We start from the raw sequence: 24,116 nt of genomic DNA, 5'->3' as shown, positions 1-24,116 counted from the left end.
GCTTGATAGAAAGAATCTTTTGTACTTGAAGTGAGCTGCAAACATTTATAGGTATTTCAATGCAAGATACAAGAAAGTAATAATTCATTAGTCACGGGACAGAGCTCCATCTCTTATTTGCTCTCTTAACCATGCTACTGTTTACAGGGTGGGGATGGAAGCTTTGAGAGCCAAGATGCTGGTAGCAGCAAATGATTCTGCACATTTGCTGTCTGTGCCCAGATCCTCTTACCATGTAAACTGGAATAGTTCCATTGATGAAATTTAGCATAAATGAAAGACTCTTAATTCCAGACTTTGTATTAGAAATTAAGTAAAAAATCCTGGTTTCTTCTCTTTGTAACTTTTTCAGAACCTCAGATGAAGCTGGTCTCTCCATTGAAGCCATTTCTGCTTACTAAGTAGTGGTTTCAAACACCTGATTCATATTATCCTGCTGTGAGTTTGAGCCTAGCTGCTAGCTTGCTCACCTGAATCCCAGTGCTGGTAGGAAATGAGGCTGTTTAGTGGCTGGGTTTTAGTGGCTTAACTGAGAACTGGGTCAAGCCCCAGATGATGTCTGGAACTGGATCACTGTAAGAGCTGCACGTGGTTGTTACGCTGCCACTCGTTAGGTCTGAAGTTTTTACTATCCAAATGTTATTCCCATTTGACTTTCAACAGTGCTTCAGTGTCTGGTTCACTTTATTGAGTGATTAAAGGTACCTTTTTCCCCTGAGGAACAGTACGCTAAATCAATATGCAAGAATGTTGCAAGCAGCTAGAAGGCTCTGTAATTAACAAAGTTAGCTTAAAGTTCCCAAATCTAGCCAAGTGTGTGAGAAGAAAAATTAATCACTATTATCCATAGCTTTATTTTTCTTTGAGCTGGATAAAGAAGTATAGTTTCTTAAGTAAAGTACTTACAGAAAATACCACACTCAAACTGCTGTAGAAATCTGTCTGGAACTGCTATTTTAATTTGAATATGGGAAAATACTTCCGATATAGCACGATTCAAATTTGTGTCCCTTCTAGCAATAGAATTCCTAATGATTACTTGATAAAAAACATCTGGAAATATTTCTTCTAAGCTGAAGATGTCTTTCTAAGCTAAGAGTTCTTCTAAGATGTCGTCTGGAAGATTCTCACAGATGTAAACAGATTTCACATTTGACTGCTAATGTACCTAAAAAATGTATGCATTCTTAAACCTTGCACAGCTGGAATATATTTGAGGCAAAACCATTTTCCTTCACCTCTGGAAAAGCATGAAAAGCAAAGAACACCGTATATTGTTCTGCTTAGTTATCTGTTGTAACACCAGCTGTAAAATTTGAATTCTAGGGCTGCGTGTTAACTGTGACTTGTATGTTTCTCCTTCTATTGAGTGAGCTCTGCTGACACTCTGATTTACGATTACAGTTGTCATTTGGGTTTATGTAAAATGTATCTTGACAACTTCTTCAACACCTATGAGACTATAGTGTTCCAGGTAAGCTGTGAGGTATATGTGCTTTTGAAGACCATCATGGGCACATGTAGATATTTGTATACATGTAGAGTTTTCCTGCCTTTTGGATCTATTCATTTCATTATAAAAAGGAGAAGGGTTTATTGGTTATTTTTGTGGGGAATGTATTTTTGTTAATAACCAAGGGATTTTTTTATTATTTAAAAACAAATTGAGAACATATTCAACTGCTTTTCTAATTCACAATCAAGAACGTTATCATTAAAGCCTCATGAAAAGTTTTTATACCTTGTACTCACAAATTGTTGTGATTGCAGAGCCAGTTGTGCTGTATAATTGCCATTATCAGTTGATTATCTACTTAGTGTATTAATGATAGTGTATCAAATTTGCTATAAAACGTGGGCCAAATTTATAACAATAATTTAAGTTCATCCCAAAATTAATAGTTTCATGCCAGAAGCGTAGAGCAATCCACAGCTGTGTCATAAGATACAAGGAAACGTACCATGGGAAGTGAGAAGTTGGAGCTTACTGCACCCTAGTGATGATGCCATTCTGGTCCCTACCCACCTGGATGAGCATTGGCTGCCTTCCTAGGGCTGATGTAGAGTGGACCCAGAATCAAAAAGTCATCTCTTGTTGCTTATGGAGCTGGAGGTCGAACTAGAGGTTTAATGAGTCTTGTTGGATGCAATGAGGAATCAAAATCTAACTTCCATATTCTCAGATAAAAAGCAAATTAAAATTAAAATATCATAGGTACATTAATACAAATCAGGTATCGATATAAAAAGCCCAGTGGAAAGTATTAGCAACTCTAGCAAATTAGCAGCTTGTCAGAGGCTGTAATGCGCTATTTTGTTTACTACCATGTAACTCAATTAACTTCTAGACATTTCAGTGTGTTCATTGGGCAAATGCTCTTACAGTGAGACCACTAAGTTAATGAAGTGGTATTCATAATGCATTCCCAGTGTACTGAATGACAAATCAATAGTAGCATAAAATAAAGCCATTTAAGCTATCAATATACCAGGAAAACTGAAGAAGGCTCTGAAAATTCCTAATGCTCAAAAATATGATCAACCTAGAGACCTCTTCTCTGTCGTTAACCAGTAGCAATACAAAACCTTTCCCACACAGCCATGCGTTTTGTATTACACCATTCAATTTGTCATTTGGATAAAACTTACCAAGTATGGATGTATATGGACAGATTTGGGGTTCAGTTTACATACAAGCAGTTTTTGAATATCTAGTAGTCCTTATATCAAAAATCTTACTTCTCTGTTTCACAGTAGTAATTGTGAAACTTTGTTTGTTTTGGGTAGAACTGCAAATAAATTGCCTTTATGGAAAGCAATTTAAGTATTTATTCAATACTGTCTCTGCTGCAGAGATGCATCATATAGAAAACTATTTGGATACATAGAGTATCAGTGGCATCTGCTAGTCTAAAGCTAAATCCAGTTGTCTTCCTTTTTATACCACCAGCATGATTATTGTTCTTTGGATGTTCTTAAAATGTGCTTTCATTCAGTAAGTCTCATTTACTTTTATTCTAAATAGGGTTAGTGTATATTTCCTGTTTGCCTGAAGCTGTAATCTGTATTCTTGGTTGCTTTATTGCACCCAAATAAAATATGTCAACTCTCTAGTAACGACAGTAAGTTCAGTTTCTAAGTCCAAATTTGAAGTGTTGGGCTTTATCTTAATTCACCAGAATTGTGGAAAACTTATGTATTGAAGATACTCTTAAACGTACTTTGGTTTTGTAATGAAGAAATTATATTGCTTTTATATGAGACACATTGAGCTTTATGGCAATGTGGGGAAGGAAAGAATGCCTGAGTTTTTTTTGGTTGGTGTTTTTTTTTAGGTGTGAGCTTGAGAAAGTGGCACCACTGATTTTCTCTGAGTCCTAACCATTAAAAATTGCAGGCTTTTTATAATTTATCTCACGACTGAATGTGGTGGTTTTCCCTCCTGGTTTTTTTTTGTATGGTTCTTGGAGATGCTCTGATAAAGGCAGGAGTACCCATAAAATGTGGGGATACAGATAGGCCTGCTTTGCTTTGTTTGTATCTTTATAGTCAATCTCTGGATCATGCAGCCTCCAGTGCAATTAACTCATGATTTAAGAATCTTCTTCATGTTTGTTTTGCTACTTCTTACTTGGCTTGATAAAATTTAACAGTAGCTTCCTATTATCGAAGTAATTTGTTCCTTTTCTTCATTCACGGTGGCTGTTTCATAGGTATTTACAGCTGTGGCAATAGTGGCACAAAAGTACACTAGGACTTAATGTTGGTGTCTTTCTTATTCCTTTTGACATGAAATTGTAGCATATTACAATTCTCAGTAATTTATTTACTATTATTATTAGAAAGCTTTTTGGCGGCTGGTTGTCTCAGTCCAGTCTGTGTGAAGAAGGGCCTGATTTTTTTTAATTTCTCTATATTTTCTGTACTCAATAACATGGTTACAAAACCGCCCCCGAATAAACGACTGCACAACATACAAAGCAAAAGCAAATCAGGCCCTAACTGTTCTGCCAGAGTTTATGTTGATTCATTATATCATTTATTCAGTATAATGTCATAGTCACAGCCTAGACGTTAAGAATTTCATGGGCACTGAATTAAAACCATATATAAGCAAGTTTAGCATATTGTTTTTCTTATGTCAAACTTATTTGAGAACAGAAAGAAGCATCTTACTCCTTAAGAAACATCAATATATTAAAATGTGTAGTATAGAAGCAGAACTTGGTGCTAAAAGAAATATATTGTATATTTTTTAGCATTTAATTTTTTAAATAGTGCTTATGGAATTACATGTTTTGTAAGGTACTCCACACTCCAGTTGGTAATGCTTATGTCGGAGCTAGTAAAATATGTATGCTGTTTTAAAGGATTGCATAGTTTATCCTTCTAGGTAGGAGTTTTGTGCTTGACTCGTCTGTCTTGCTGAGATTAAACACCTGTTGATTTGCAGGTACAAGTATTTCTTCTGGCACTGATTTTCAAGGAAAGTCTTGGTGGTTAAATGTACATATAGACTTGAGTGAAGGGAGAAGCTGATAAAAATCTGATGGGACATGCTTTTTTCAAAAGTGCTTTCTGAGACTGGCAGTCGTTTTAACGCATGCAATTTTTTATACTCTTCTTCCACTTGCTTTGCGCAGTGGCAGTATCATAGCCCATGAGGTTAATCTGAGGTGCGATTATTGCTAAAAATTTTTTTTTTGACACCACCTGGAGTTCTGTGTCCAGTTCTGGGCTCCCCAGTTCAAGAAAGATGAGGAACTCCTAGAAAGAGTCCAGAGGAGGGCAACTAGGATGATAAAGGGACTGGAGCATCTCCCCTACGAGGAAAGGCTGAGAGAGTTGGGCTTGTTCAGCCTGAAGAAGAGAAGACTGAGAGGGGACCTTATCAACACATACAAATATCTTAAGGGCGGAAGTCAGACAGAGCGCTGGAACAGGCTGCCCAGGGAGGTTGTGGAGTCTCCTTCTCTGGAGATACTCAAGGCCCGCCTGGATGAAGTCCTGTGTAGATTGCTCCAGGAGAGCCTGCTTTAGCAGGGGGGTTGGACTAGATGATCTCTCGAGGTCCCTTCCAGCCCTTGCGATTCTGTGATTCTGTGAAATGTAACATTTACATGCACTAAGTGAGCAGGTGTGTAGAGCTTTAAGTTCCAAATGCAGCTTGCGTGGCAAATCAGAGAACTTGCACTCAGTTCTGCTTCTAATGCCTTCAGCCTTTAAAGTGTCCAGTGACTGATTATTTTGAATGCCAAATAATTTCTACTTTTATATGATTTTTTCTTTAAATTCTTTTTTAAAGGAGCCTTTGATTCAAGAAAGAATCCCCACCAACCTCACAAACTTTTTTCAGTTTCTCTGTGTTCAGAACTGTACCTCCGAAGTCTCCTTCAGCAACTATCCATCAGGCAGTAGTGGGTTCTTTGAAACCATGTCTCTGCAGGAATGTCATCCCAGCTGAGGCTCTTTAGTAGTAGTGCTATGGCATGCACTATTCTTGTCTTTGGTCCATGTGTTCCCTTTGGCGTGTCATCTGGCAGTGTTGCCTCAAAATGGCACAAAGCCAGGAAGGGGCTACGAAGAGACCATCTTTAACTGGTGGTCGAGTCCCCGTCCCTGGAGGTGTTTAAAAGCCAGGCAGACAAGGTGCTTAGGGACATGGTTTAGTGGAGGAATGGCAGTGTTAGGTTAATGGTTGGACTTGATGATCTGAAAGGTTTTTTCCAACTTAAACTGTTCTATGATTCTGTGAACTAATTCTTCTACTGTGCCTTTTTACAGAAATCTAAAGCAAACAAAAATCTCACTGTGGGCTTTATTTTGTTTTGTGCAATTTGTTTGGTAAAAGTTCGGTCTCCCATGTTTTTTTCATGTCTGTGCTGCCCTTGGAAGTATTTAGGAGGAGCAAGGACTTATGATGGCTGGAGTTATAAGAACATGAATGGATTGCAGGAGGGCTTTTGCTTGCTCATTCTCTGCTCTCACAGATCAGCTTTCTCATCTTTTTCCTTGATTTAGATCTCATTTGCATACCAGAAGATTTTCCCTCTCATTTTCAAATTCAGCAAAATTTGAGGATTTAAATGAGAAGTAACAAGGTGAGTAGTGTAAACAAGTGAAGTGGTTAAGAAGTGCTTGCAAATGATGCCCATGAGCTAGAATTTCCCTTTTTCCTCTGTTGCTTTGCAAGACCAAGACTGAAAGAATGCAAATATTTTGTCTGCCTGGAGAAAGGTTGGTGAATACTGGCCACTAACCTAAAAAAACCTGCCACGCTTTTCAGTTTTCACACAAAACACAATACCAGTGACTATTGTACCAGCACAGATCTGTTTCTTTTTGCTGGACCCTGTTCAGAGCTTAAATCAGCTTTTTTGCTCTACAGTGGTTTTGTATTACACCACTGTGTAATTTCTAGCCCTGTCAGGCTGCTCTGGTGAGGTATTCTTGTGCTTTACTGATTAACCAAATTTTAATGTTTCGGAAGATACAGTAAAGTCTTAATATCTGCTTTGCATGTGTCATATCACACACCTATCACAAAAGTTTATTGATAGTCTGTATAGTTAGCTATGTTTTTCACACAGAATAGAAATAAAAATTCAATCCCATCTGTATTGTAAGGATGTGAGTGCATCCAACAGGAATAATATTTGTAACAAAGTTCCCTATTTGGATTAGCATACTGATATTTTCTCAAAGCATGTTTGTTTCTTATTTGGAGTTTGCAGACATCCTCATGAATACACTGATTTTCCATGCTATTTACAGGAAATGCGAACTCTCTCTAACAGCATCTGATGCTTATATAGGCCCAGAAGTATTTACTGATTTTTATTTTTTTTTTTAAAACATCCCCCACTTTCTTATTTTCCAGTCATCCTATCAGCAAAGAAGAAATCATTATCAGGAATATTTATACTGTTTATGTAAGGCATCCTATTTAGAAGCTTGGAACCTCCCTGTTGTTGAACTTCCGTTGACTTTACTAGAACATAGAGGCCTCCAACTTTAGTCAGTGAAAACAATACAAAATTAAATATTCTTGACCCTGTTGATTTACCTACCATACATGGTAAACTACACACAGAGAATGTTGAGAAACCACTGCAAATGGAATGGTTAACTCTTCCATTTTTTTAAATGAGCTTCTTTTCAGAAGCTGTTCAGATGAGAATAGAAAACTCACAAAAATTAAGGGGTAATAGCAGAGGTTGAATGCAAGGATTTCAGCTGGAAAAGCCCATCTCTAAAGAAAAAAAAATCTAGAAAAATATATGAGATAAAAGGTTAAAGGTCTTGTGCTACCTTTTTTCCTCTGATAGGTGACAATAATGTACAAAGAGAAGAGAGAGTTTGAAATCTTTGTTTTCCTCCTGGCTGATGCAGTCTGTAAGCTGATTTGAAAGGAAGGAAGGAAAGAAACCAACACTATGCTTTGAGGAGACATTAACAGAAAAATGTAGAGCTCTTATACCAGTGGTGTGTTCAGACAAGGAATGCAAATGCCTGTCTTTTATGTGCTGCACTGCTTGTTAGTGAATACGGTGTAAATATTTTGACAGTGAGTATAAAGGGTTTTTATAGTATTTGATAGTTTGGATATAGAATGAACTTTAAAGGAGACAATTAAGGGGTATATTTTCTGCAGAGTGCATAGGGAATTAACTGTGAGCCACGCTGGCAACAATGGATGTAGCACATCTGATTTTCTGTAAACCTGAAGAAAACTACCCATTATAACTGTGTACCTTGTTTAGATAGGATTTTTCAAAGAACCCCAGGGGAGTAAGGCACCCATTTCCTTCAGAATTTCAGTAGGTTTTTAATTGCTTTAAGGAATCTCAGCCTTAGGCAATTAAGAAAGCTTCTGAGGTCTGAGTTTTCTTTATTTTAAGAACTGCTTTGTCCTGACAGAACGGAAGGATGAATCCATATTATTAAAAAAAAAAACAAAAACAAAAACAAAAACAAAAACAAAAAAAAAAAAAAAAAAAAACAGGCCTATATTTTTTTACCTATGATACTTTTCCTTGGTGAATTTCTCCTCTGTGTAGAAGCTCAAGATAGTCCTATGCACCACGTAAGTCTTCAAGGAGAACTTGTTCAGGGCATGGTGCCTTATCAATATGCCTCATCCTTGCCTGAAGGGATCTGTTGCCATTAGAAAAAAGTTATTCCTCTGGGCCCTGGTTTTCTATACATGTCTGTACGTAGCCCAGAGCATACTTTCTGTACTGAGCAAAGCCCACTGGTGTGTTGTTTCCCAATTCTGCATAAATCTTAAGTGTACCAGGATGGTTACAAAGGAATGGTGAAGAATGGGTAATGGACTCCTGCTCACCTTTCAACGGCACAGATTTATCTCTCTTAGGTATGTTACTGCATGCATTGGTCCTGTGCTTGTGCAGAAGAAAAGGTGGTGAATGTGGAACCAAGAAATGTTTCTCCAGAGGCTCCCTAACCAGTGTCACTTCATTTTGCCTATGTAGCTCAGAGAGGAGGCTATCCCTGTATTGACCACCGAGTACACCGATAAATCTGTGACATGGCCAGCGTATTTCAAATGTGCATTTTACCCGTTGGTTTCTAAATACATCCCACCTTTGTATTCCATTGTGGTATTATGCAGACAGGAAGGTTTTAGTTTATGTACTTATATTTTAGGTTTTGCTTTTTGTGACCTATTGCACATCTTTTCTCTTACTATCAGCACAGAGGCCTACAGCCCCTTACTTAGTAACATTTATGGATGCTGTGCTATTTACTAGGATTTAAATCAGATTACCCACATGCAGCGCAGCATGAAATACCTGCATTCTCACCAGCTGTAAGTAGGAAAAGCATTTCATAGGAACTTGGCACCCCTTGGCTCTTGGACTCTTGCCACGACATTTGTGGCCAGGTTCTGGGGAAAAAAAAAAAAAGTCATTGTGCTGGTTTTTGGTTTGTTGTGTTTGTTTTTGTTTTTGTTTTTGTTTTTTTTTAAAACCTGGCCATTTATTTTGATGCCTAAATGGGAACAGAACTCTTCAGAAGATCTAGTCCCATGTGAGTTTTTCCTGCATTAACAGCAGATGGTGAATAGCTTCAACAGCTTTGTTTCTATTACCAGCCATCTTTGATTTACTCCCTTGCTTTGCTTTTCAGTCTTTATTGCTTCTATTCTGAAATAGCAGAGGCAGAGCTATTGTTATCTCTCAGCCATAGCTTTTCTCACACAATACTATTGATCTCTTCTTTCACTATTTGTTTTGTTGCACTATCCAAAGCAGTATTGTGACTAAAAGGAAGGAGGAGAGGATGAAACCTTTTTAATAGAATGGCACACTGTAAGATCCTATTGCTGCAAATATTTGTGCATGTATTTAATTGTGCATGCTACTCCTGCTTTAAATGCCGGAGAAGGACAACGAAGTTGATGAGGGATCTGGAACGCAAGTCTATGAGGAGCAGCTGAGGGATCTGGGGTTGTTTAGTCTGGAGAAAAGGGAGCTCAGAGGAGACCTTATTGCTTGCTACAACTACCTGAAAGGAGGTGGGTGTTGGTCTCTTCTCCCAAGTAACAAGTGATAGGACGAGAGGAAATGGCCTCCAGTTGTGCCAGGGGAGGTTTAGGTAAGACAGTAGGAAAAATTTCTTCACTGAAAGGGTTATCAGACACTGGAATGGGCTACCCAGGGAAGTGGTTGAGTCCCCATCCCTGGTGTTATTTAAAAGATGGGTAGACAAGGTGCTCAGAGACATGGTTTAATAGTGGACAGGTACGATTGGGCTTGATCTTAAAGGTCTTTTCCAATCAAATGATTCTATGATTCTATGGAATGGCAAGGTATGACCTAGATATGTTCATTATCCTTTGGATATTTCAGTTGCAGATCAGTCCACAAAACACCCACCATAACTGATAACAGTGCTCTTTAAATTAATACATGACATCAGTAGTCTCAAGGATAACATTAAGTATTCATTCTAGACATCATAGTTTTGTATCATAGAATGTTTGGGGTTGGAAGGGACCCCCAGAGGTCATCTAGTCCAGCCCCCCAGATTGTAGATTGTGTCCTTCCCAATGAATCATAGAATCACTTTGGTTGGAAAAGACCTTTGAGATCGAGTCCAACCTTTAACCTAACCCTGACATCCCACCACTAAACCATGTCCCTAAGCACCTCATCTATCCTTCTTTTAAATACCTCCAGGGAGGAGGACTCTACCACCTCCCTGGGCAGCCCATTCCAGAGCCTGACGACCCTTTTGGTGAAGAAGTTTTTCCTAATGTCTAGCCTAAACCTGCCCTGGCGCAGCCTCAAACCATTCCCCCTCGTCCTATCATCTGTTACCAGGGAGAAGAGGCCGACCCCCACCTCCCTACAGCCTCCTGTCAGGTAGTTGTAGAGGGCGATCAGGTCTCCCCTCAGTCTCCTCTTCTCCAGATTAAATAACCCCAGTTCCCTCAGCCGCTCCTCGTATGACTTGTGTTCCAGACCCCTCACCAGATGAACAACCATTAAGTATGTTCAGTCAGCTTAAGAGCCCACATATAGATTTGCACCTGTGGGAGAGAATTGAAAAGTCAACCTAAGAAAACTATTGCTCTGAGTGATGTAGAGACTGCTTTTCTTTGAGAGCGTAAACTATAGCTGCTCTAGTTCTTGCACTGCAGGGAAGCAATCACTTCATCTTCCCTGCTTTTATGCTTTTGATCTTTCCAAGCGGTTGAAGGAGCTGGATTTTTCACCCTCTCCTAGACCAGAGCTGGTTGCTAGTGTCATGCATTTGAACGTTTGTTTCAAGCCTTTACTGTCCCACCTTATTATGGGATCTAAAACAGGTCAGATTTATTCTAAACCTTAGTTCCCCAGCGTCAGTGTTCATCTTAGCTTGTGTTTGTTCCTCGTGTTTATCTTCCTTTGCTGTGGGCTCTGAAATCTATGACCCCCTCCATTAGGTTCATAGAGTAGTGTTCTCATAAGCTGTTCTTGTGCTTCCTGACAGTGGCTTATGTTAATGCTGGCATGCTAACACCAGCTGCCAGCTCTTCCTAAACCATACTGGATGCAGTGGGATTAATCTCTTCTGAATTTCTGTTTACTTTTCTGATTATTTTCTTCACCGAAAGGGTTGTCAGGCTCTGGAATGGGCTGCCCAGGGAGGTGGTAGAGTCCTCCTCCCTGGAGGTATTTAAAAGAAGGATAGATGAGGTGCTTAGGGACATGGTTTAGTGGTGGGATGTCAGGGCTAGGTTAAGGGTTGGACTCGATGATCTCAAAGGTCTTTTCCAACCAAAGTGATTCTATGATTCCATTCTATGATTCTATTTCTTTCAAATAATCTTTCATATTTTGGTCCCAAGTAGGTTGGGTCTTTACTTCCAACTACATGATTTTTATTATAATAGTGATGTTGATGTAGGCAGAAAAACCTATGACCTGTTTCCCTCCCGTCAAACCGGAACTTTTCTGTTTTGATCAAAAGTACCCAAGACTCTAAAATCTGTTTTATACAAATTTATTTTCAGGCTTTTATAGCGGTTTATCATGAAATTTGTTTCAGCTTTTTGCAAGGTGAGCTGTAATCCAACTTTTGACTCTCAAATGAAGTCCGAGAGAGAGAGGAAATTTATTTGGAAACTATTGGAAAATTTGCTTGTTTATTTCCTTTTGGGAAACATTTTATTCCAAATAGTCTAGTCATAGTACTATGTCTGTCTAGCTCTGTTTTTCAGTTCCAAAAAATGGAAGGGCTTGGCTGGTGCTTAGCAAACCGATCCTTCTAACCCTTGTGCCATTTTATCACTGTCTTTCAAATCACTGTTTAGATCTGCTTGAATAATTGGACAAATATAGTCCTTTATATTATTTGGGAGTTATCTGCTAATTCCTCATAATTCCTTGTGTTTACTCATTTATTTATTGTTTACACTTGCTCTAGGTATAATGTGTCTGTATGACCTTTAGCATGTGAATTATTCATGTAATGATTGCCAGGAATATTTGTATACATATAGGCTTTGATCTAATCCCATTGGAAACAAGAGATGCACTGGTATTGGCTTCTCTGTGTTTTGGATCCTACTTAGCATTTTGATTGGTGACCTAAATCACACACTTCCCTGGTTAGATGTCTTAAGCTGTATAAACAGGATGAGTCTCTCCCCTCTTCATTGATTACCTGTGAATATTCATAATTGTTCAACAAATCAATTTTGCATGAAATAGGTGGCTTTTCATAACGGTCATGAAAGTACTTCTGGCTTAAATGCTCTCATTAATATTTACTTATGCCAGTATTTGTGACGCTTTTGCTCTGTGAGTAAAACCTCATGCACTACAGTGTTTGAGCTCAAGCTAATGAAAAAATATGAAAAGAGAAAACATCAGCTAAGCAAATAGCTTCTATTGCAGAAGGGTAAATGAACGCTTCTGGGCTGCGTTTGTACCTGCTGTCCCTCTAATCTTAGTCGACCTCTTGGCATATATAAATGCACATATGCATATTAAAAATGCATTGATCATTAAAGGCCAAATTATATATTGACATTGTTATTACACATGGTACATTAGACCACTGGTAGATTACAACAATGGACATGATGTAACTTTATCTGTATAGCCAAAAAAATAATTTTAGACCTCTAGTATATAGTCTCGCCTTGTTGGCAAAGTTTACCAGTTTCTCTAGTTTGGATTCATGCTTGTTATGGCATTCTCTTAGCAAATATTTATGTATTTCATCTCCTGCATTTCACTCAAGGATGTATGTAGGATAATGCTGAGAGAAGAGTGGGAAGCTGAAGTGTCATTGCATAATATTTCAGAATAGCATTTTCTGCTATTGAGGCTGCTGTAAACTTGGAAGGCAGCATAAATATTTCTTAGTGGTGCCCACTAAATTCATATTGGACTCTTCAGTTTCCATGTGAGCTGCTTATACTCTAAATGCTAGGATGTTCTTTTTCCTTTTTGGAAGATTGGTGGCAGTAAAAAGAACATAATTACAACAAAAATGTTAAGACTTGACTATCATCTACAAATTGTCATTACAGACACTTTATTTAAAACTGAAGCTGTTAATTAGGAATATGTCAGTTGGTGATGAGTGTTGTATGATTTGAAATAACTGTCTTCCAAAATGTTATTATCTTGCTAAGAATCCGAAATGTTAATGTGTATAAGCATTGCAAAACTAGAATGTTTAAAGTGGACAGGTAGGTGCATGGAATGAATTTGGAGGGCGGGGGGCTAAAACTCAAGCCAGCTAATCGGGTTTCCATGCTTTCAAGAGGAGTTAGTTACACCTTTGATCCTCTCCCAGTCAAAACCCTACTGCTCCTTTACAGTTTGCTATAGAGAACAGCAGTTTGTGTACTCTGAGAGAAATTACTTGGTATGACAGGTAGAAGTTCTGAGTTTCAGTGGGGTAGCTAACTGTTCTCCAAATATGCTATGGTATATTTGGCCACATGACAAGTTAAAATGATGATACTGATAATAGATTGATGAACTGTAAGGTATTTAAGTGACTGATTTGCAAAGTTGTGCTTACGTGAAAAGATTACTGCTTTTGACACTGTTGCTTCATACCAAGTGAAGAAGTTGCCTTTTTTCTTTTTTTATGAGATTAGCAAGAATTAGAGAGGAGAAAATTAGCTTTCAAAGCATCAGTGGTTTCTTTTCCAGATAGTCTTTTCAATTAATATCCTAACTAGCACAAATAAGAGCATTGGTGATTCTAAATCTCTTACCAGAGCCTTGGGAAACCAAAGTTTCTTGACTTCAGTTCAAACAATTTTAAATGTTCACGTAGGGGTTTCACAGATGTTGTTTATTTCTCTACAGCCGTCTCAAGAGTGAGCAGTGCCACTCTTTTTCTAGTTGTCTTGAGAACAGTATAATGTGTTTTAAGGGGTGGAGGGAGACTTTCATTGCTACAATCACCACCCACTGAAGAATTGAACTAGAGAAAAATAAAACAACTGGGAGGCAAAGAGGGGGAGGAGGTGGTGGGGAGAGATGGTTTCTCATGGACTGTTAACAGAATCAGGAGAGAAAAAGGGAAGAAAGCAGCTGGCTGATAATTTATTACACCATCTTTAGCAGAAAAGAGAACTAGAACAAAAAAAGATTTGGCTGTGAACAATGTAGCATTTCTTTCCTACTTGATGATATAAAGTGCCCAGAACAAAAATAAGGTCTGGCAAAGAAGATAACATCATGTGGAAGCCTGCAGTGTTTTAGCTCTACTGGTGGGAGTTGAGAGCAGGTGAACAGATTGTTTAGCATTAAGCTAATCAAGGCTAAATGAAATTCATAGTTTATGCCTGATAGCGATGGTCACTCAAACCCTAGAAATATCCTAAGAATAATGTTCACCATATAATACAAACCTTTGTTTTCTACAACTCTTTTTTTTTTTTTTTTTTTTTTTTACAAACCCTCTATTTTTATAGGTCCTGTATTATCTAGGCCACCTCATTCCCCAGCAGGGCTGCATAACAGTTCTGACAGTGCTTAGGGAAGGAGTAGTAACAGTACCCAGTTCCTATGCCAGAAGCTACCAGCACGGCTTCAATATAGAATTATGGTATAAATATTGATTATTGGAATTAATGTAGTGTTTGCCGGTGATGGAACTGTTTATCCTTTCCTGTATCATTGAATACTCTGAGCTTGTTAGTGTGGCTCATCTACATTTATTTCTAGCAGAGATTTGTCAAGGAAGTAGGCATCATAATTACTAATAAAACCTTTCGTTGTATATTTAAATTAGGGCAATTTGAGAGAAGACTGGGTATTTGCCTTAAATAGTGTGATTTCAGAATCAATTTTTGTGTAATTCTTGGCACATGGCACCTGGTATTGGGATCTGATGATACAGCTTCACGTAGTGTGCTGTATCATATGGATTCATATTAGTACTACCTTTTCATTTGAACAGAGTTCAAGAATTTTTAAAAATTCATCTGGGCGTTCTTCCAATAAAACTATTTTAGATTTTGCAAAGTGCAGTAATTGACACTGTTGGCTGAGCAGTTGCATGCTGTTTCTAAACAAATGCATATGTTTGCATGTTTACTGCCTGTTTTGCATGTCTGATGCAAAGATGATGTAATATCCTCCAGCAGAGAGACCTGTACGTCATTCAGCAGAGAATATATGTCTATGTTTCTTCTCAGTACTGAGGATATTTCAGTAGGGACCTCTGAGATTGAGCCCTTGCCATATTCATCATTGCACCAAGTAAAACTGCAAAATTCATTGCCTCAAAGTAGACAAAAACTGACAGAAGGAGATGCTTTTCTATCTTTCCAAGCATCACACAGTGCTTGCTTTTAGGACCCAGACCTCCTCGGTCCCTTCCTATGTCTCCCAGAGGCATAATTTTCCTTGTGGGCTTAATTAGAGCATCCCAAACTTTGGTCTCTCAGGTAGGCCCTTCTTTGTATGAATTGGTAATCCCCGGGCTATGGTTATTGCTATACTAAAACAGTGTGGCTTTTCAGTACTTGGACTCCGTGGAGTCTCACTAGAACATGTGTAGGATTCTACGATGACAAGCAGGTCCATTAAATATTACATGTATTGTTTTGAGAAAGTTTAGCTTCACAGAGAGTAACTTTGGAACACGTACATATATTATTTATTGACATTTGTGCCATGTTCATGTTCAGGATGGCCTAATTCAACATCTGTTCCTGATTAAAGCAAGTATCTGGTATTTCACAGATAATTATGAGACGTGAGCTCACTGTCTTCTAGGACTACCAGACCAATTGGAACCAGGCTCTATAGGTGGACAGTAAGACCTGGTTCAGTGCTGGGTGCAATACTGATCACACCTTTTACGTGAGGGGTGATCAGAACAGGGTTGATGTGTTATACCTTGGTTGCAAGCGGAAGTACCAGCAACTTTAGTGTTGCAGTGTCCTAGCACCAGAAAGAAAAAGGAGATTAAGATTTTTCCAACACAGAAGAATAAAATGGGAAAGTTTTTGAAAGCTCTACTCCTGTTAAACTTTATCCCTTGCTTGCTCTGAAAACTCTGAATTTGTGATCCTCCTTTAGCCCTGACAAGCAAGTTTGTCATAGAGCAAAGGAATGAATTCACCTATAAACAAAAAAACAGGATATGGGGAGAGAGTTTGTTCCCTGATTGAGCTTGTCCAGAGAGGTAAGTTGGCTCATTGAGCAAATGGCCACAGGATGACAGTTATGTACTGCAAGAAGCCCCAACTAATATTGTCTTCTCTTGTCATGGAGCAAGGTGCATAACTCATTATTGTTCATTATGAATTGTAAAGACTAGCTCATATCTGGTCAACAAGTACAATATTCAGTCTTTTCTTTGAGCTGGTACTCTGTTTAGTTCATGGCTACAGGCTTTAACTAGAGGAGAGTCTTACTCTGATATTAAGCCTGAAAGGTCCCAGAAGGAAAGGGCTATGATCTTTGTTTCTTGTTTTCCTCTGTGACAATGTTCCCTGGAAATGCAAGCCTCCGAATAGTCATCTAACAGACCCGGTTCTGTTAGTTGCAGGATTTGATTTCTTTGTGCACCAGTTTAGCTGTATGCATCTATGGATGTGCGTGTGTATGGATGTACAAAAGCAGACAAATGCTTTTTCTACTGGCACGTGCTTTATGTTCCTTCTTTAGGATCTATAAAACAGTTGTAAGGCAACGCAGTCAGAAGTAGTGCAATACAATTGCAGATATCAGCAATGTATTGCAAATTCAAATTGCAATGCCAAACCATGCCAATCTGCTAAATGATCACTAAATGATCACTGGTCTGACAGGCCAGTTGTGTTTTATGCACTTCCTTTAAAAAGGCAGCAAGGATGGGAAAAAGCAATTCTTACTCAGTTAATTAAAAAGCATATCCCACCAGATTCCATCAAAACTCTTATAGCTATCCTTCAGAAGGAAATAGCATAAACGTTGTCTCCATAGCTCTAACTCCTCCTGTAAACAGTTCAATCTTGAGAAGTTACGCCATTTTAATTCCACTTCTACTATGTATTTGTTGCATTTCATTTACTCTGACAGACCTGTTATTTGCATAAGCATGTTTGGTTTTTTTCTTGCCAGGTATTATCAGTCGCCAAGAGGCAGAAGAGTTGTTGATGAATAAATCTGAAGGAACATTCCTGGTGCGAGTTAGTGAGAAAATCTGGGGCTATGCGTTGTCTTATCGCCAGCAAAGTGGGTTCAAACACTTCCTGGTTGATGCTTCAGGGGATTTCTACAGCTTCTTGGGTGTAGATCCAAACCGACATGCAACACTGACAGATCTTATTGATTTTCACAAGGTAACACTTGCTAGGTAGAGATCAATAGCTGAGTGGAATAGATTAATAATTTAAAGAGGAACCATGTAATTTGAAACCACACTGGAAAGTAGAAGTAACCATAGCGGGGAAAAGAATATACATATATCTTCTCCAGTAAGCCTAGCTGTAACGTTTATAGTTTGTGTCTTTTGTTGCAGTGAATCAGAAGGCTTTTCTCCTTCTTTCAAACGCTTCAGCATGGATTTGTGTGCCCTTCTAAGCAGGTTCTTAGACAATGCATGCCTTCCTGGGCTAAAAACGGACTAATAAGTGCTCATAGAGCTAACACTTTTTGAGCCTCTTCACCGTGCAAAATTGGATTGGAAATACCATAGAAAGGTCTTTCAATGAAATTTCAGCATTTTTTGACCTTTGATGTGAGGGCTGTAATGTGCAAAAGCAAAGGAGTGGGGCCCTGCAGTAAAGAAGGGAACATAGAAGGGTTCTCTTTTAGGGATGTGCTAAGGGCCATTCCTTAGCATCCAAAGCAATCTTACAAGAGGAATTCACTACCCCTCTTTGACTTTAGATGGGTTTGAGCTGCTTTGCTTCTAACTTGTGTTTTTTGTTGCCAGGCTGTGACTAAACAGTAGCATTGTTTCCGATAGCGTGGGTTGTTTCAATCATTTGCATCTCTCCCCATCTTAATCAGTTTTAATTCTGCTTTATTCTTAGCCACCCTTACAGTTTCTCGTCATCCTCTCTTTTCTAGTTCCCTTTCCTTTTCTTACTCTTGTTTCAAACCAGTTCTGTTAATTTTCTGCTCCTCCTTTTCTTCACAGCTTTTTAATTTTTCAGTACTCAGTCTCTCAGACACTAAGCAGAGATTATTTTTCTTCTTATTTCCCTTCTCTTTTGAATCTTTTATTTCAGCTTGTTTGCAACATCTCTTCAGTCAAACCTGCATACTACTACTACCAGCTGTAATCCTGACATTTCAATTGTTATTAGCAATACAGTAGAAGTCAATTATTTTGGATTTTATTGGCTTAACAAAAAGGAGTTTCTCAGAATTTACATTACATGAAGGAACAGAGATTATAATGTGATATCTTTCATAAAAAACATAGATGTTCACTTCCTAAATAGGATTTTTAAGTCCCCAAACAAACAAAGAAAAAAAATCAAGGGCAGAAAACTCCAAACTCTTTCAGATTCACTGAATATTATTAATTAGTTCTGAAAGTTAAATTTTGGTTGGTCTCTTTTCCCTCACCTTCTTTCTCCCATCTAAGCTACTGGCATGTGTGCACACAGAGGTGGCTTTACTTTAAGATCAAATAAAAAGCTAAGACAAAAAGTTAAGACACATTCGTGTCCCCTCACAGATCACTATGACATATTTCCACATGGGAGGATACTAGGTGTCACATTTGACAAAAAAAAATACCTCCTCCCCTAGTGGCCACCTTGGAAGCAAACCTCCCCACACCCTTCTTCCTCTATCCCAGTTTTTATTGCTGAGCATGACATTATATGGTACAGAATATCCTTTTGGCCAGCTTGGGTCAACCAACTGGGCTGTGTCACCTCCCAGCTTCTCGCTTATCCCCAGCCTGCTTACTGCCAGCAGGGGCCAAGCACGAGAAAGTGAAAGCCTTGATGCCCTGCAAGCACTGATCAGCAACAGCCAAAACGTTAGTGTGTTATCAGCGCTGGTTTAGCCACAAATTCAAAACCACACTACCATACAGACTGCTGTGAAGAAAGTTAACTCCTTCCCCAGCCAGACCCAGTACAACTGGAAAGAGGCTAATCTGAGCCTTGTTAGGGAAAGGAAAACGTGCATACAACACCTCAAATGCAGATTATCAGGCATTGGATGTAGGAGCTCTGGCTAAAGTAGTATCCCCTGTGCTCCTGGAGAGGGGTGATGGCGACAACCACTTCCAACCATCTCTACTCCAGCTCTGTTCCTATATTTTCATCACAGCTCATCCTAGGCAATCACTGTACTAGAAATACATCTATTTACAGACAGCAGTAGGGCACTTGTCAGAAGCAGAATGGCTTTTAGTTCCTGACATTTAAAGAAAAAAAAGTAAAGTTTTCTTAGGTGTCCCCTGATAAAAGTTAATAGCTCCCCCTGTAGCAAGCTTATCAGAGAAACTGGTTCACCTTTAATGTCACCACACAATTCTCTTTTAACTGTCTAGCTTAATAGCTATATTAAAACTGGTCTCTTTGGCAATCACTTCAGGAGGCACCCACCTTACCCTGTCTCTCACTTGGTTTTCTTTGAAGATTTTCTGCCTGCCCTTTCTGGTGAAGTATTTTGTCAAGTGTCCCAAAGTCTTCTGGTAACCAAGTGTGCAATCTTGATGTAAACGGTTGCACTGCAGGCACAGTTTCTCGTGTGGCTATTGCTATATAGTTTGGAAAAGTTCCTGCTTCCTCAGGAATATTTTTGGCACGAGTATACTTTCCCACCCTAAAAGTTGCGTTGATTTCTCTTTGAGGGTCCTTTTCACTTTCAATCAAAATGAGCAGGGCTGGCAGAACTGGCAGAACTACTTCTTTTAGTTACCTATTAATCTAAAACTGCTTCATTTTGATTTAAAAAAAAAAAAAAAACAACAAAAAAAAGTTGTCACTCAAGCAACTCAGCTGACAGATACAAGGGCTGGTAACCATTAGCTGGAAGAACAAACTTCTTACAGAAGAGGGTGTGAGTGTGCATTTTCTCTTACTATTATTTGCATCTAAATACCACGTGGAAAGCAGCAATAGCATATTCAAGGTCATTGCTAAATCTTTGTCTTTACTTCCTCAACCTTCTCAAAAGCATTTAATTTCAGTAGTAACTTTCTGAGCTTATTTTCTTCTGATGTAGTGATTGGGAAGGAACCACATCTGGGAGCCTGCATGTGTTCTCAAGAAATCAGGCACCAAATTCCCATTGAATTTCAACAGAAACTATATAAGTTTTGAAAATGTTAGGCCCATAACTTAGATCTAAACTTTAAGATGTAGGATTGCTATTTTAGTCAATATAATTCTGGATTCTGGCTCATTTTGGTGCATCTATAAAAATTCTACAAAACTAAAAATGAACTATCATTACTCAAGGAATAAGTGCAAAGACCAAGTTCTCTACTTTGCCAGTAAGGTTTTTTGTATTCATCTTGGTAATCAATTACTGGAATGACAAGTCTTGGAACGTGGGTATTTAATTAATGAGAATAGGTGCTATTTGTAAAGAATGTCTTTACCCTAGCAAGGTTAGTATCTTTTGCCTCTCTGTAATCAGTCAGAAAGCTGTTACTGCTGTGTGTGAGCACTCACCATTGAGCTCTTGCTCAGTCTGCCTGGGGAAGCTTCTTTCATCCCAATGACTATGGAAGTCGCATAGTAGCACTGGCCTGTCTGTTAAATTAACCCTTGAGAACATCCTTTATGGGCATCCACAGCTGTTTTTCTTAAGTAGTGCAGCAACTTACAGGTAGTAAAAATCACAGCCTTTTTTGTACACCAACTGTTTGATTTCACTATTTGGTACTAGCACAAGTTACTACTGGCATGAATATGAGATAAACAAGCATGAAGAAAATGAATAGTTGATAGGATCCCTTTGATGGTCTGTACTTATTTTATCAAGTGTTTATTCGTAATTGGTTACCAATTACAGCGGAGTGATGGTCTTTATTGCTAGCAGTTGCTTTTCTGAGAAGATAGAGAAAGGCTTAGGCATCTATGAATGATATTTTAATTGCTTTTGTCTTTCTAGGAAGAAATCATCACAACCTCAGGTGGGGAGCTACTACTGGAGCCATGTGGGCAGCAGAAGAATCCACCAGACTACAGCCCTTTATTTGAATAACTGATCCAGGACTAACAGGAGTACATTCTGGATAGCTGTAGTTATAGATAGCTACAAAAGTAAATGCTGCAAAGTAGTTAACAAACTTCCAAAGCCACTGGTCTTGTGGCCAAAAAGTATCCTCATTAGAAGGCCCAAAATATTTCTGTTTTGCATCTGAATTATCATCATTATTAATTTTGCTAACATTTTTAAAGGTGAGAAATTGCTGGCAAATTACGAATAAAGACTATTCCCAGAAACTTTTCAAGCAGTTGTGGCCAATTGCACCGAATGCTAAATTCCTATCTTAATTTCCTTAATGTATGAGATTGCAAATGCAAAATGCAGCAAGAAGTATGGGTGGGGACTGTTCATAGAGTATTTTATGAAGTGTCAATATTGGTGAGCAGGTTCTTTTTTCCAAAGCAAGGTTTGTCAGTTTCTGTTGACAATCTCATTACTCAGTGGAGCACTTTTGGTAACAAGAGAAGCAGTCTTAAAATGTCCTGTTGCAGTTTGTGGTTGCTTAAATGGTTAGGTGTAGCTGGAAACTTGCCATTGTGCTTTTGAATTCAGGCCTACAAAGTTCACCACAGCAGAGACAGCATAGGGTCATTCACATTTTATTTACAATTTCATGCAGTCCAACAGCCTTGGAAAGAGTTTTAGTCCTGTATAGGAAGTGGTCAGTTTATTCTAAACTAGTTATTCTAATGAAAGCAGCTTGATTTGCAGCAACAACAACTACTCTCACTGGCCTTGTCATGTTTTCCGCTTTCTGATGTGCGAGATACATGCTGGAAACTTTGCTATAGGACAAGATGTTTTACTTAGCTGAGCTATGAGTGGGGGTGGTATATTTATGCATAGAAAAGGTACAGCTAATTGCATTATCATCATGTTATTTCATGTTTAAAAAAAAGATGCATGCAGTGTGTTCTTGTCCCATTTGTTATACAGACTAAACCCCATGAAAATAGACCTGTAGCCTAGATCTGTGGAGCAGTGGTTTAGTGTTTGGGCTATAAAAAAAAAATAAAAAAAAAAAATCTCATGACAGGAGTTAATTTGCCCTCTTGAAATCTGTGTCATAGCAGTCCTTGCACTCTGGGCTGTCACACAAGCCAATTTAGGAAATGGAGTGAAAGAGTTGCAGAACTGTTACTGTTATCTTCCTGTGCTCCTTGTTCTATTCCCATGAATGGCCAGATAGAAACTGCTGGGTATGGAAGTGTTCCTTTCAGCTCCAAACACTCATTTTGCAGGGCAGTATTTCAAATAACAGGGTTGTGAGAGTTTTGTGTGCTACTGATTTCTTTCAAGAGTGAAGTGGAATTTGGGGGAAGTAGTTGTGTACCTATTGGTTAGTCTCACAGTCATGCCTTCAGTAGGCAGCTTCTCAGTACTTTTTTTCATGTTATGTGTATTTTGAGATGTAAAGTGGACCAATCCATATGTGTTACTGTATCTCCATGCTTAATTTTTTCCAAGGAATCTCTGAAGGCATAGGAAAGGCACACTAAATGTATTTCTATATATAGATTGCTTTGGGGAGTCTGATTTCTTATGTGGTTGTCTTCCAAATCCTAGTGTAGACTACCCTCACAAACCCCATATAAATCCATCTCTCCTCAAATAGTCATTTCTCTTTAACTTGCTGTTACGTTCTGTACCTTGTCTGACCTAGATGGTAAGCTTGTCTAGAAAAAGAAACTTGCCTTGTCCAAGCTTATAAAGCACACTATACATTTAACGTGCTACAATAATAATAAATACTTGTGGTAACAATAGCATCAATTTTTTCATAATTAGTTCTCCAGTTAGCCCATATTAAAGTACAGATTTCTGCACACAAACTTCACTGTCGTTCAACATTTTTCACTTTGGAGCACATTTCCTACTTCTAATTTTCTAAATTTTTCTGTCTGTGTTCCATCCATTTCGCATTCTAGGTTTTACCTGGCTTTAAAATAAATCCCTTGCATGTTCCCTTGCAAATGAAATTACTTGGAAAACTGCAATTTCATTTGAGAGCTTTATTATGCTAATAAATGTCAGAATTCTCAAGTAAAGGAATTGCTTTTTTTTTTCCATAGCCTCACAGAAATAATGAAAAATAGCCAGGCAATTCATAGAGATGCCAGGAAAGAAAAACTCAACAATACATAACCAGAAGCAGCAGCAATAAAATACAGTGCAACTTAACTGCAGATAAATTTTGAAGGAAACAAAAGGAGATCATAGCAAGTGAAATTAAGAACAGAAGCTTTCCTTGGTAAAGATGTGCAGCTGCTACCAATGCACTTGAGGGCTGAGGGTGAAGTACAAGTGTGGAGATGTTTTCTAAGCTAACAAATGCTTCTTGTTGCCTTCCAGAAAATAAATGGACTATGAAAAGGTAACCAGTTAGTAGGAAGAACAGAAGGGAAAGCAATGAAGGAGTAAATATGGAAAATGAAGAAAATAAGAAAGGGGAAAATGTGTTTATCCCATTGCTTTTGAAAGCATTTTGGATTTCTGCTACTCTGGGAGGAAGATTGGGCGTTGCTAACTCCCTTTTGCTCTGCAAGTCTCCAGGATTTCAGCTTTGAACTAAATCTGCCTTGGAGCTAGATTTTACATTCTCGGTCTGTAAGAGTTGAGCTGGTCCATACTGCAGCTGCTTCATGCTGTCTGCCTCTACATTTAGTGCTGTCTGAAGCTGTTCATCACTGTATTTAAAATCTTTTTAGTTCTGCCGTTTCATTGTCTGGAATGGCTAGCTTTATGCTATTACACAGTGACCTTCAAGTCTTGCTTTCTGATCTATTTTTCTAGTGGTAGCTATTGTTGAGTCAGAAGAGGTGCATGTTATGGATTTTCTTTATAAGATTTCCTGTCGATATTTCTTGTCAATGAGACCACTGGGAATACACTGAGAGACCTATTATGTTAATTCTGTTTCATAAGGAAAAATGCTACCGCAATAACGAAAAC

General features: G+C 38.5%; 1 protein-coding gene across 1 annotated transcript in view; it reads left to right on the top strand.

The window, feature by feature from the left end:
* Nucleotides 1-21,158, top strand: part of SH2D4B (SH2 domain containing 4B) — a 67,231-nt gene extending 46,073 nt beyond the window's left edge. The window contains exons 7-8 of the mRNA XM_009641945.1: nt 17,097-17,317; nt 21,066-21,158. Coding sequence (XP_009640240.1) covers nt 17,097-17,317; nt 21,066-21,158 — 314 coding nt within the window. The remainder of the gene's footprint in view (nt 1-17,096; nt 17,318-21,065) is intronic.
* The last annotated feature ends 2,958 nt before the right edge of the window (nt 21,159-24,116 follow it).

The sequence above is a fragment of the Egretta garzetta genome, unplaced genomic scaffold, assembly GCF_000687185.1.
Source record: "Egretta garzetta isolate BGI_Z169 unplaced genomic scaffold, ASM68718v1 scaffold56, whole genome shotgun sequence".
Classification (NCBI taxonomy): Eukaryota; Metazoa; Chordata; class Aves; order Pelecaniformes; family Ardeidae; genus Egretta; species Egretta garzetta.
This window is presented reverse-complemented; position numbering and strand designations above follow the sequence as displayed.